This window comes from Solanum dulcamara, chromosome 3 (genome assembly GCF_947179165.1).
Source record: "Solanum dulcamara chromosome 3, daSolDulc1.2, whole genome shotgun sequence".
Classification (NCBI taxonomy): domain Eukaryota; kingdom Viridiplantae; phylum Streptophyta; class Magnoliopsida; order Solanales; family Solanaceae; genus Solanum; species Solanum dulcamara.
Window position 1 is genome coordinate 82122199 of NC_077239.1, and position 14778 is coordinate 82136976.

Here is a 14778-nt window from a genome sequence, read left to right on the forward strand (position 1 = left end):
TTTCGTAATTTCATTTACCCTTCTGCCACGTGGCTACTGCAACTTTATAATGAGGTACTATATGCTTGCACGTTTGTACTTTTAGGAGTTGGGATTGTGGAAATTTACAGTGCTTAGTCCTCTAGGTAAAAAGGGATAAATCCTCATATTATAATCTTTTTATTGTCCGATTAATGTATTGCAGTTGATTTTAGGGAGAGAAAGAAATGTGTTGTTTTATTTCCTTTTTATCATGTAAAAAGAGAAACCAAAAACCAATGTTCACTTGATTGTCCATGCTAGGACCCAAATCGCAAGAAAAAAATAGACTTCATTTCTTTACATTTTGCAGTCACCTCTGTATAGGATAGGTTGCCGGATACAGATCCTCGTAGTTGGCAGGCTTTAGAAACAATGTGTTGGGCAAGCAAGATAACGCTTTGTGTTATAGGCAGTTAGTTAACTAACTTATTGTTGTCTGAAAGAATACGTCCAACTTTGTCCATGACATATTCAAATTTGCTCAACTACATCTTCCCTATGAATTCACTGTTACTCGAATGACAGCATGGTACATTCAAAGAACCATTAAGAAAAGAGAACAGATACAATTATGATATTCCACAAGAAAAAGGAATATGAAATGTTTTACAATCAGCATCGAAGCTAACTGTATGACCACTTGCAATGTGAAACAGCTTTCGACCCAAAAATAAACCAATGGTGTATAAATACTGAACATAAACTACAACCGAGACTTACAAAACTTTTAGGGCATTAATTCACCCAAATTCAGACAAGTATATGCATCTTCTGGTACCCAAATAAATATAATACACGATAAATGCTGTGTGCATTTACGACCATCCCTCAACCCTCACACCCTCCTAAACCAAATAGAAAGGCCACCAATGAATAATCCTAACGTTTTCATCCGTATAAAAATGTACTACACGACACTCGGAAATAAAACAATGATATCCAGCAAAGAGGCATCTTCTGACATAGAATAGCCTACTTCACGGAGACTCATCAAGACCACACAGCAAAAGAAAGAGCAGGCCTAGTTGCAACTTCATCTTCTGCCCCTCGGTAACCAAGGTACATATTTGGGATGTCATTACTCATCAAGACTCCCAGATTTCCAGAACCAGCGGACCCCTCAAAACCTTTAAACTTAGCAACTTAACTCTTTCTCAAACCATATTATTGAATGAAAGGGATACCCGAAGAACTCAGAGCAAATTGAGTTTTGACCGCCAAAAGTAAACCGGTTGACCAAAATCATGAAGCAACTGTTGCTGACGCCTTTTCCATTTTTTCTTTCTCTATTTCCACTCTTCTCTGCTCAGCATGCTGAGCAACACCATTTGCCAATGCTTGATAACGGAAGTCCAAAGTCTGGGTAAGGCTCTGGAACCTCGATGGATCAGATGCTTGCATAGCTGGATCCAACAGTCCAATGATAGAAGGGAAGAAACAAGTGAGCCAACAGCCCAACACCAACCAAAAATAAAACTAAAAACAAAATAAGCAGCAGCAGCATACCTTTGATTGTTTCCACAAAGAAAATGAATGGGTCCACCTCATCAAGGGGTGATTGCATCTCTTCATCATCATCACTAAAATCATCATCGGAGTCGTCGTCATCATCATCATCGTCATGTGAACGGAAAGCCTTTGCCTACAAAAGCAGAACAAGATGTCAAAGCTTTTAGAGATGCTAAATCCAACGGCAGCGTTCTTTATCTTGAAATAGAGGTATCCAGGCCTCAATCTGTAATAAATTCTCCTACAAGAAGCCATCACAAAGGTTATCTACAGAAGGTACTTCAAATTCCTTCATGTTCTGAGGCACGAAAAAATATCACTACCAAACTCATGTCATTAAGTACATAACCAACATAGTTCTTGATATATCATAATCATTCTAAAAGAAACCCTGTCTGTTCTCTTGTTCAACCTCATTCATATATGTTGCTCAACTGTTGTCATATAAAGGATAGAAACCAGATCCATGTCAAGCTGTTAATCCATCTCAAACATACCCAGTGTAATCCCACAAGGGGGTCTAGGAAGGGTGGTATGTACACAAACCTTACCCCTACCTTGTGCAGGTAGAGAGAAGCTGTCTTTTGACTCCTCATTCAGGTTTAAAACAAAGCAGAAAGTAATAGATGACTCTACTCAACCAAAAAATATACACACGAAATGGAGCATCAGCAGTACAGATTCCAATAGTACAAGCACAATTTTAAGTAATCACCTGTGCAGCCAATTTTTGAAGCCTAGTACTGTCAGCCTCATCCCCTTCCTCAGCATCATCCCCCATTTCTTTGTCAGACCCATCATCTTCGTCATCATCCTCATCAGTTTGCAATCCATTCATATCATCATCATCTTCTGCCTCATCCTCCTTAGCCGCTTCTAAACACAATGATAAAAATATTAGATGATTATATAATATATATGGTGTAGTAATGCACCAGAAATTGAGGAAAATGCAAAAATAAGTTTAACCTGCTACTTGATCTTTGTAGGCAACAAGCAGATCTAGAGTTGCTTTGAAAACACGTTCTAAGGCTTCCCCTGGCAATTGATCCACGGGAAGTGGGAGCAAAGATGTCAAGCCCAAGCAGCAAACCTTTTTGTCATGTTCCCTGCAAAACAATACAAGGAACATAACATTAGTGGACCTGTTTTTACCTGCTAATTCATTCAAAATTGTATTAACTTCCCCTTTTCATTGGAAACAGAGAGAGTAACAGGCCTTTACCTTTTAAAGTTAACCCGTGCTCCGCTCTTTTTTGTTTGTCCCAACATCTGAAACCAGAGATTGAACACTTCTGTAGCAATGCCAAGCTTTTGAAGGATGTTCAATGTCAGGGGCGCATTGTAGTAAAGAGTATCAGCTATCTGCCAAAAGGAAAATTATCAAACAATAGAAACATCAGCAACCTGTGAAACATAATCTAGAAAAGAACAATAAGCTATCAGCAATCTGAAGACCAATACTTAAAGCGCGTAGAAAGATCAGCAATTTATCATATGTAAGGGCTCTTGAAGTTTCTTCACTCAACAGATACACCCCATATCAAATTTAAATTCATGGTTTTCATATTGCATTCGGACAATAAACAAGAAAAAAGAAGAATTAAATTCTTCCCTATACTGATACACACCACCTCCAATAATAAAAACAAAAGCTTCATGCACTAAGCTTTCACACACTCCTATCTACGATAAAGAGAACAAAATCCTTTACTTCACATCTTTACTCAGTTAGCTTAATGTAATTTTTTTTTTATGACAAGGGAAACCCACAGCCGCTATCCTTTGGATGCGCACAACGTAAAAAAACCCGTAGGAGAGGTAACCCGCACTAGGCAAGTCCAGTGTGACGAGCTCGACCCGGAAGGCAAACCCCTTGCTTACGCTGGCAAGGGGTTTCAAACTTGAGACCTCCAACATGAAAGTCCCAGGCCTAAACCACTGGGTCACACCGAAGCTTAATGTAATATGTGCAACCTGATATGTAAAGTTCAAACAAGTTAGTGCAGCCTAATCTGGAAGCTTTTCCTGTGCTTCTCTAAATCGGTTTTGTATTCCATCCAAGCCCAAATCACAATGGAGCAACATAAATTAAAATGGGAAAACCAAGATTGCAAGTAGATTGCCTACCAATGAAAAGTAAAACTACCTTAATAAAAAATTGGAAAAAACAAATGATTGTCTACAGAAGTAAATACAAATGTTAATCCACTGAATATTTTCAATCATAATCTGGTATGACCAAAAACATCTTTCCTGGAAAATATTTTCCGGTAAAATAAATGATTTTCTGGTGTTTGCTTGCTAGAAAATATTTTTCAAGGAAAACATTTTCCACCAAACAGAGAGACATCATGTCTGGGCAGAGGTGATTTTATACTTCACAATTATTGAACTCTTAACTTCATATCACTGCTCCAACTAACATTTGGATGTTATTATAAATTTTTCCAACTCAAAATTTCATAAAAATAATGATTTAATAAGATTTATATCATTTCTAATAAATGTTTTTTCTTCGAACCCCGGTGCCGGTGGAACATCCACGTTAGCTTCCGTTGTAGAGGATCACGTTTTTGTTGGAACTCTCTCCTTGTCGAAAAGTATTTAGAACGCTTCTCAGCTATCACAAAGAGGGAAATGTTGATCAATCTATCTGGAAAGACAATCCTGGTGAGAGCTTTTTATCATACCCTGCCAAGATTGCTTTGCTCGGATATTCTTCCCTTTGCCACCCACACTTGCTTTCTCTCTCATCCCTTCCACCTTCGCCTAGTAGTTTCCACACTCCAACTAAACATCAAAAAAATAAACCCCCAAAAAAATATTTTTCATAGATAAGTCAATTCTCTCAAGTACATTTTTCTCATCACATGAGAATTATTGATGCTTCCCTACACTAGGCTAAACTATCCTGTCTCTGTATTCTATAATAAATTTATATAAGTAAATTAACTTTGATATTAATCTCAAGTATTTAAGTTTCTAGGATAATCATTTGATACACGAAAATGCAACCCATAATTAAAATACTTCAGGCTTGCTTGAAGTGATTTGTCTATATCCTATGTAAATCTCCAAACGCATTGTTCACTATGCGCAACACCGTAGTGATTGAAGGAGTTAAAAAGGGACTAAATACACCTAAAAGCACATGGAGCTCAAGAAAGCCACTATCTCTCTGAAGCCATTTGGAAATAACCAAAGAACAAAAAATAGGAACTAGCTGGCTTAAAAAGCTTAGCCCAATCGTTGGACACACAACCGGTCTGACTCTACGAGTATTATCTTAATTGTTTAGGAAATATGTAAGCAAGTAGAGTGATAAGTCTGAGATGTAGAGCACTCTAGATTTAGAGAACCACAATATTTGTTGCGGAAAAGAAATTTTGAGTATTGCAATGAAATGGTTCCAACATGCACTAGAATTGGTATATAGGATTCATGTGATCAACCGCAATGCAATTGAGGATCAATTTCATCTAAATATTGTTTTCATAACAAATGAAGAATGTGCATGTTGGGGCAAAGAGAACATCCATCTGCCATATGTCAAATGAAATTGACAGACTATACATTTTACAGATCAATGGTCCGCCAAACAGAAATAAAGGAAACATATGGGAGTGGCTGAAGCAAGATAATTAGCACTCTTCCTATGTTACTGTTCCAGGAAGCTTCCATTTACCGCATACCAACCAGAGTACACAGTTAATAGAGAAACATACACAAAAGTAAGTTTGAACACAAAGTAAATTACCACTTGGACCAAGAGACACTTCAGATATGATTTTTCAGCTCGACGGAGACGTTCAATTGTCACTCTAATATACGGCTCAACCCAGTGATCCACCTGTCCCTTGCAATGCTCGAATACAACTTGAATAAGCTTTGGTGCGGACTCAATGTCACCATCCTCCAAATTTTTATCTCCCATAACCTGACAAGAAATGTTAAGTATTCCACATTTGAATCTAAAGCAAAATGATCAGAAGCTAAAATTCGGTGGCAATATTTGACTTACAGATGATATCATATTCCAAAGGCTTTGTTGGTAGTCCGGATCCTTGCAAGTGAGGAAGTGAGCAGTACTCTTGGATATATAGTTGTCTAAAGGAACCAGTATATCTGCAAAAACATAAATCCAAACCAACAAAAAGGGGAACCAGATCAGGCAATATGCAGAACTGTAATTTTAGTTCCATATAAATGATGAAAACATCTACTATCCACTGGCAAAACAAAGAACATGTGTTTCATTCTGCAGCACCTAGCATCTCTTCACAGAAGAATGCATCATATATCTCACTACAGCCACAAGCGTATTACTATAAGTAATATAACAGCATCGTAAAATCGATTCATCGAACATGGCCAATCTTTAGAAGGATGAAATGAAATTCAACCATCTAGATTGATTTGCAACTAATTCTTTACTACCAGCAACCCTCCCAATAAGATGAACAAGAGGAAAAACATAGCTAGGAAGAAGAGTAGTTCAAATACAACAAGAAAAAACTGTTCTGTTCATGAAACTCTTATCCACCAATCTCTCCCCGGACACAATGAGAATCTTTTACTCCTTAAATCTAAATGATCTAGTTAAACACATGAAACTTAGTTGAGCAAATCATGATCTCTTAGATTCCTGAACCTCCATAACCTAGTCACACAACAAATGTGTGTATTAAATACGAAGGCATTAGAAGCAACAGATAAAACCACCAACCAACCCCATTCGAAAGAAGAGCATTTTCCCAACAGTAAAATTAAAATGTCTACACATACTTGGAAAGAAGTCAATAGCCCAGTCTGCTAGCGCCTCCATCATCAATGGCCATAAACTCCACATTTCCATGGATATTGTTGGCGAGAAAAATGTCATATATGAAACTATCTCCAAAACCTCTTCAAAGACCTCTGCAGGAAGATCAATTGGTTAGAAGAGAAACACGTTGTTTTCAAAGAAATACGCAACACATCCAGCTTCGTTTAATCAGGATCATCGTTCAACCAATACAAGTTGTGGACATATAAACCATGCAGACTTTGGGCGAGGCACGGTCTCCACAAGATTGCATTAATCGCATTTTTCTAATACATCAATGAACACATGTGGAAAGAAGAAATGATAAATTGCTCCTGTCCATATAGATATACTACAAAAGAAGCTAGCTAATATTTTATGATAACCACAGGAAGTTCACCTATCATATTTCACTTAAAAATGATCCATCAAGTCTTTCTGCAGCTTAACACTTCAAAGATGTTTCAAGGCAAAATACATGGAAGGAAACCCCTTTGTTTTTTCTTCTTTTTGTGCAGAAGAGGAAAGAACTTGAAAAATCAAACGGAGCAAAATCTCTCTCATATTGGCATACTATCTAATTAAAAACAATAGAAACGCATACGGCACGCAATCATGCTTCGAACACATTTCTTTTGAGCAGAGGGTCTATCGGAAACAACCTCTCTACCCCACAAAGGTTGGGTAAAGTATGCTTACATCCTACCCTCACTAAACCCCACTTGTGGGACTGCACTGTGGATGTTGTGGTTGTAGAAACACATATGACATCTTCATCAGACTCTGTCTTCATCAAACAAAGGAAAAAATGAATTCAAACTTTCTCCTATGTTTCACTTACCTATATAACATTACATTCCTATTGTTTCCACGAGAAAGCGTGAAATTTGGATGATAAGAATTGGATAAAGCGTGAAATTTGGATGATAAGAATTGGATAATGCAACAATGTATTTCATGGCAGATGAACAACGTTAAAAGTGTAGCTCAATCTGACACCACACAGATTGAGAAACTTCTAACTTCAACTAAATGATTGTCCTACCAACAAAAAGGTAACAAGCTAACAGAAGAATAAAGCAACTTTTTTGGATAGGTGAAGAATAAAGCACCTAGTCTAAATAAATATCTTTTTACGATCAAAAAAACACACCTTGTCCATCTGTAGTCAACATCCTACGCATTATTGGCAGGAGTGTTGGCTCAATATGAATGAAAAGTTGTGGAAGTCGGCTCACTGACTCGAGTATTGTGCTTATGGCTCGTAAACAGCCAACTGCAGCAAGAGCTCCAGGATCATCCGCTTCTTCCTCTGCCTCCGCGGAGTTCATGCATTTCCAAAATGCAGCAGCCTAAATAGCAACTCATTAGATTTTGGTGGCGCAAATATTCTTTGCATTGGAAAGCGCTCTAATAACAAAAATTCTCACCAAATTCTGGCATAATCCAAGAGCATAAGGAGCCATCTCCTCACCAAACTTGTCCACGATAGTCTCGAGTGTAAACACAAGATCTTCATTCTCGACTTCATTCATAAGCTTGAAAAATTCTGAACGCAATTGATATGCAAAATGATAGTTATACAAAATAACATCATCAGTTGATGCTGATTAGCAATACAAAACACAAATGATCTTGCAAGTACCATCAAGTAGTTGGGGAAGAATTGGTCGGACTTCATTCAAATCTGCACAAACAAACAGATAAGTGTAAGCAGGATTAACATATACGAAGATATCAAAATGTCAAGTATACGTTTACCTCTGCAAGCTTCAATAAACGAGCGTAATGCGAAAACAGAATCAACACGAACTGGTAGGTCAGGATCGCGCATTCCAGTCACGACACTGTGTAATGCCTTGCGGAAATTGTTTGGATCTGCAAAGTTAATATGGGCATACTGTCCTGCAACCCATGCTGCCTGTTATGATAAAAAGATAAAACATTGACAATGATGAGGATGTATCACATTAATTTTGAAAATCAGAAACTATGATAAACAGACAAAAGCAAAGAGGCACTGACAAATTGCTCTATATGCTCCTCCATTATAGAAAATGGAAAACATTGTTCATTGCAGCAATAGCTATCGATAAAAAAACAACAGGAGTAAAGAAGGGAAGGGATGCAGTGTCTAAAGATTGTGTGAAGACTTGGTAAGGATTTAAGAAAAAGAGGAAAACTTCCAGTTGCACAGGAAAGACAACTTGTTTTCAGAAACAAGGAATGAGTAAGCAGCAATCTTACTCCATTTATTGGTAAAAGATTAGTGAGAACACAAACAGCATTTGTGGTATATAGACTGGACTGACAAATCTATAAGAGTTCAACGAGCCAGAAAGCTTCCTGAAAGCTATTTCAAATTAAAGGTACAAAGTGTAACATTTGCAGCTACTGCACACATATATTGTAAAATATCACATAATAGAATTAAAATTCTTCCGATTGAAGCACTGTGACCTTACTCGAAAAAACATCTTACAATAAATGCGATGAAAGGCGAAGAAATAAAGTAAATTACATATTTCAGCATTTGCCTCGTTACTAATCCTCTAAAAGAAAACCCAAAGGAAATCATTAGACAGAATAAACCAATTGCCTTTAAGAGACCATATTAACAAAGATCAACAACAGTTCAACACGATCCAACACACCTTGGCTCGAAGATGACCCACAGGACTGCTAAATTCAGGGAAAACATGTTGTACAAGCATACGTTCAAGCTCTGATTTGTATGGCTCAGTTTGTTTCAATTTATCGCAAAGAGCTCCAATTGCAAGAAGAGCACCATCCTTCTGCCTATAGGGCTTGTATTCTGGAGCTGCCTCCTCATATCTAAGAAAATAAAATACAAAATGCGAACACAACAATTTTGTTATCATGAAACGTAGTTTAACATGTGTGTTACCATGAAGTAACATTGAAAGATACCTCTTAAAAATCTCGACAATGAAGAGTATAAATTTTTGAAGGTTCTCTTTACCACGCTTTCTTACTAACTCGCTCACAAAATCCATTGCAGCAGTTCTGGGACTATATAAGTCCTCAATTATATCTGCAGAATTATAAAGAGGAATGTCAATCATAAATTGCTGAACTCAGCTGAGTGGAGGGACAGCAATATATATACTAGTGAATGACATATCAGAAGTTACCATAACCCTTCCTCACATATTCATGAGGATCCTCCTCCCAAAGCTTTTGATCATTATCACTGAAGCACATAAGCGGGAAGATGATCTCGAAAAGAACAATATCAAGTCTGGGTTGCAACAAGCTGTACATGTTGCTCTTTGAGATACTGCATAGTACAAGAATAACTAAGTATCCAGAAAAATGTAGAAATAAAGTGCATTTCAGTTACCAAACTGTCGATCTAGAAACTTGGAGAAGGAAAAAATATCCAGCCCATAGTCACTGATATAGACAAAATAGAGAGGCAGAAAAAGCTTAGTAACATGTATTGCAGTCAATTAATCAGTAGTTGAAATCAAAGCCAGGGCCTAGTATCACTCATTACATGCTTATTAAAAACCTATCGATAGAAAAAACTAGGGAAACAAAGCAAAGTAGCAGAGGAAGTATAGCAACTAGAGGACCTGCACTTTAATCCACTAAATGAAATTGTAGTATTCTAAAGTTACCAATACAACTCGCAGCTTAAAATATCCATGAAGTCTTTCAACTTACTAAAACCCAAGGTCATGCTTTGCTACCTACGTACAAGCAGATTTAGAAAGGAGATAACTCAGGAAGTAGTTAAAGATAGTATATGTGACTAATTTTCCGAGTTACTAAACAAAGTTGTTGCACAAACCTATTGCTTAGGTATTGCAAAATGAGGTTGATCACCCTATCTGGCAAGTAACCACCAGCACGGATAACATTCAACAGATTAAGGTGGCATTCCAAGATTTTCCCAGCATAACCCTTCTGAAACATTTGAGCAAAAGCCTTGTTGTCTGGATTTTGAAGTTTTAAATCTCCAAACCTGGAAAAAAAAATACAAGTACTAAGAGAGGAATGAAAGATAAAAATAAAAGTGAGATCAATACTAGAAGAAACCCACAATTGGTCAGAACCAAATAAACATAAGGGGTATCAATATACCTGGTGTAAAGTCGATTTAATATATGGACTGTCCACTTTTTCACCTTCCACCATCCCCATGATTTCCTTAGCTCTGGATCAGCTGGTTGGCCTTCCACAGGGACAGACCTCTCCAACATGTTCAAGAAAAGAACCATCCAGGCATTGAACACGCTTGGATCAAACAACTGCTTCGGAATCTCCAACTGGAAAATAGTTTGACATTGAAAAGGTAGAGAGTTGCATACAATTCAGCTACTGGATCAACCTTTTTTTATAAGGAGCTATATTGTAAGAACTGAAACTGAAGCGCAGAGAGGAACAGCTTTTATATCCAGTTCAATTCTATGAATTATTTGCCAGATCAAGAATATTTGAAAATACTAATAGAAGATGAAAAGGTAGACAGGCAGAAACTCACCACACACACCACACGCTTCTTTAAAGGGTTTAGCTAAATGAGTAGAAACAACAACTCTCATCCGGAAAAACAGCCTTATAAGACAAACAAAATAAAAACATTCAAAGAAAACTTACATAAATGGATGACCAGAATATTTTGCAAATGAGCTTGATCAAGTCTGCTACTTCAATTGACGGATTTGTTATCTGAACAAGTCTGTTGAATATGTTGAGCAGATGCGGAAAAGTTTCCTCGACGACGTGATAAACAGGTGTTCTCTCCTCATCTGATTTGAATCTGATAAATAGAAAAAAAGATGTGCACACATAGAAGAAGTTATAATGGAGTTTTACCATCCAGTTGATCTAGGTCAAAGAAGATTCATAGATAACAAAACCACTCAAAAGCGTTTTTCATCTCTAAACAGATGGAAGGATATCCCTGCACTTCACTACTATTTATCCAATCGCTGAGAACTCAGAGAAACTATATACAACATATTTTAGTAACCCAGAAATCCTTGAGGGCCAGTTGCCCACAGTTTGGAACTCGGTGGGTAATGAGCCCACCACTCTAATTTTTTCCACTTAAATACAAGGCTTTTGTATGCAGCAGTGTCAGATCCATAATGTGTGGCTTAGCCACACATGAAAGCTACGATCTTACCATTAAACCAAAGCCGGGGGGCGGGAAACACTGTATAATACATACATATGTAGAACTTAGGGTTTTTATAAAGTGCCTGCAAAAATAAGATTATTACACTGTAATAAAATCATTTTTGAAATCAAACCAATAATGCTAAGGAAAAAATACCACCCTTCCCCTGGCATATGTGCAAAGGGGAAAAAAAGATGTTGGATAAGCTATCAATCTCTCACACCGTGCTTTCATATCGTAAAGAGTTTTAAGGGATTGAGCAATGTGAACCATTGACACACTCATTATACTCAAAACTTAAGAGGCATATTTTATCAAGACTTTCTGCGGCCTCAACTAATAACGTTTTAACGAGAGTGCAGGTTAATTAGTGTGGTGTATTATAAGAGGAAAAAGTATTTATTTTGATGCATGTTATGTTCTATTTTTTTGGGACCAGATGCATTAACATGCATAAAAATACATATATACATTATATCCTTTTAGTGTTGATGGCAGACATTATTCCGTTGAACTACAAAAGCTCAAGAGTTCAAGTACATGAAAGCGTTTACTGTAGCACAAATTCACTGGTCATGGATCGGTAGAGGAACATAAAGCGCAGCACATGGAAACAATCTCTAGAGTAGCCAAAACAAAGAAATTAGAGATTGTCAAGCAGAGCACCATTGTAAATAAACAACTTACTCATATTTCCTAGAGAGAATTCTCAGAATAAACAAAGCACCATAAACTTGCTGATCCTGCAGATTATGCTTTACCCAGGGCAGAAGAGTTGGCCACTGCTCCGGGTAGTCTGCATGTATCATTGTCTTGATGCATTCCCCCAACTGCACCCTGTTCACAATAATAAACCTGTCTACTTAGAAGAGTCCAATGTCAAAAAGAAGTAAAAGGAAAAGACTATCAACATTTTGTTTTATCAAAAAGGATTTCCATAAGAAACACATTACAACGTGTACAGATGATAAATCATACCTCAACAATGAAGGAACCTGTGCAATAAATATGAGAATATTTTGCCTCACCAATTCCTTGTCACTTGGCATAATTTTTGATTGCTCAGCTACATCAACACAAATTTCTCCATAAATACCAAATTTAGACAACAACTAATGAAAATATCATGAAATGTATTTTTCCATTTTATTCCATATAAAAAGAAATCTTCTTCTTTTCTCTTTTTCTTGTTTGTGGGGGTATATATTAAGGTCATTACCAGGATCATGAGGGCACCAGTTCTTTGCAACGAAGTTCTTAAAATGAATACTAGCCACCTGTCGGACTGCCATGTCGCAAGACCCATCTACTATGATTTGCAGCAGTCTCACAAGATGTTGTGGGGTATGCTGAAACTGCAAACATAGGTGCACTCAGGAATATACAAAATTAAAAAGAATCCAATGTCACAAATTTATTCCCCATAATTCAAGTGCTGAACATCCTATAATGTCAACCTGTGAGTTTGTAATCCATGAGGACAAATTTGATTCAAATTCAACATTCATAAATAGCTAAAAATAAGCACCACAATCTTATAATAAACACGCATAATTAAAAGTCAGGTAATATGATTAGCTATCATTAAATAGTCTAATACACTTGCACCTCCAACATCACAAACCCAATCCAATTAAAAATCAATACTACAATTTCCAAACACCTTAAAACCATAATTCAGGACTGAAACTAACAGAAATATTAATTATAGCAGACCTCTCTTATCAGTATTTTGATGCAAATCAAGTAACCACGTAGATAATCATAATTCAATCATAACAACAAATCCGATCAAATTGAGTTTCTTTTCTCATGCAACTTGAAAAAAGAATTCAATACTGATGCTTTTTATAAGCAAATTCAACCTGATTGAGACAGTTTTCAGTAGCTTTACATTCATCGGATATTCAGGTCTAAAACTAACAAATTATTACTTATACCATAACTCTCTGATCAGCATAGTTGATGCAAATCAACAAACCACGTAGATTTAATAATAATTCAATCAATACAACAAATCCGATCAAATTCAATTTATTCTAAAGAAACTTGAATCAAAAAAATCAATACTTTTGTTGCATATAAGCAAATTATACCTGATTGAGACTGTTTTCAGCAGCTTTACATTCATACGGATATTCAGGTCTAATACTAACAAAATATTACTTATGCCATAACTCTCTGATCAGTATATTAGATGCAAATCAACTAACCACATAGATTTAATCATAATTCAATCATAACAACAAATCAGATCAAATTCTGTTTATCCTCGAGCAACTTGAAAGAAAAAATTCAATACTTTTGCTGCTTATAAGCAAATTAAACCTGATCGACACTGTTTTCAGCAACTTTACGTTCATCTGGATATTCAGGACTAACACTAACAAAAATATTAATTATACCATAACTCTCTGATATGTAGATTGATGCAACTTAAATGAGCACATAGATTTAATCATAATTCAATCATAACAACAAATCCGATCAAGTTCAGTTTATTCTCAAGTAACTTGAATCAAAAATAAAAAATCAATACTTTTGCTGCTTATAAGCAAATTAAACCTGATTGAGACTGTTTTCAGCAGCTTTACGTTCATCCGGATTGGGACTGAGAGCACCAGCAAGGATGATAGCAAGGTTCTGAAAATCCATTACTTCAGCTTTCAGTAAAAGGATAACGAAAACAAATGATTGTATAAACCCTAGAAAGATAAGGATATGGAAATTCTCCTCCTTCTTCTAGGGTTTATATAGAGAGAGATGAAGAAATAGAGAAGAAAGGAAGAGAGGTTGCGGACAGAGACAGCGAAAAATTGGAGTGTGTGCTGAGAATGTGTTGTGGGCGTTTAAATCATTAGGGTTTAGGGAGGGTAAAAGACAGATAGAAAAGAAAGGGGAAAGGGGGGGAGTGGTTTAACTAATTTACTATTTTTTATTTTTTTATGTTTGAAAAGGTTGGAATGGAAAGGAAAGGAAAAAGGAACTTTGTATGGGGAAAAAGAATATGAAAGAAATTGAAATAATTAGGTGTAATGTTCCTTTCTTTATTTTATTCTTTTTATTATATTATAATTATGGTATTTTCATTAGATATTTTCCAATCAAAAATCTTTTATGAAAAACAAAAATAATTTTCACTTAATGTGAGAAAATGTATCACTAATAAATGGAGAAAAAAAAAGATTTTCCCACTAAATATGAGAAAATGACTTTTACCATTAGAAAACAAAATTGATCTTTGTTTACAAATACCGTACATTCCTGTTTCTTAGGAAGAACATGTAAA

General features: G+C 36.2%; 1 protein-coding gene across 1 annotated transcript; it reads right to left on the reverse strand.

The window, feature by feature from the left end:
• Positions 1-567: 567 nt before the first annotated feature.
• On the reverse strand, positions 568-14338 carry LOC129883385 (importin beta-like SAD2). Its single transcript, XM_055958046.1, has 22 exons — positions 14055-14338; positions 12709-12844; positions 12468-12555; positions 12177-12326; positions 10964-11126; positions 10448-10632; positions 10155-10328; positions 9493-9638; positions 9269-9392; positions 8992-9172; positions 8099-8258; positions 7983-8024; positions 7768-7886; positions 7491-7689; positions 6319-6450; positions 5555-5658; positions 5291-5470; positions 2756-2895; positions 2500-2639; positions 2246-2406; positions 1528-1663; positions 568-1424 (listed from the first exon to the last, which is right to left on the reverse strand). The coding sequence occupies exons 1-22, from the start codon at positions 14142-14144 to the stop codon at positions 1264-1266; spliced, it is 3111 nt and encodes a 1036-aa protein (XP_055814021.1). The 5' UTR covers positions 14145-14338; the 3' UTR covers positions 568-1263.
• Positions 14339-14778: the final 440 nt, after the last annotated feature.

Bases quoted from the DNA above. Each gene is read 5' to 3' on its own strand.
- LOC129883385 (XM_055958046.1), bottom strand. From the start codon at position 14,144: ATGGATTTTCAGAACCTTGCTATCATCCTTGCTGGTGCTCTCAGTCCC. The intron at 12,327-12,467 runs GTATGATTTATC...TATTGTGAACAG, and splicing joins CAGGTTCCTTCATTGTTGAG to GGTGCAGTTGGGGGAATGCA. The intron at 11,127-12,176 runs GTAAGTTGTTTA...TCTATTTATCAG, and splicing joins ATTCTCTCTAGGAAATATGA to ATTCAAATCAGATGAGGAGA.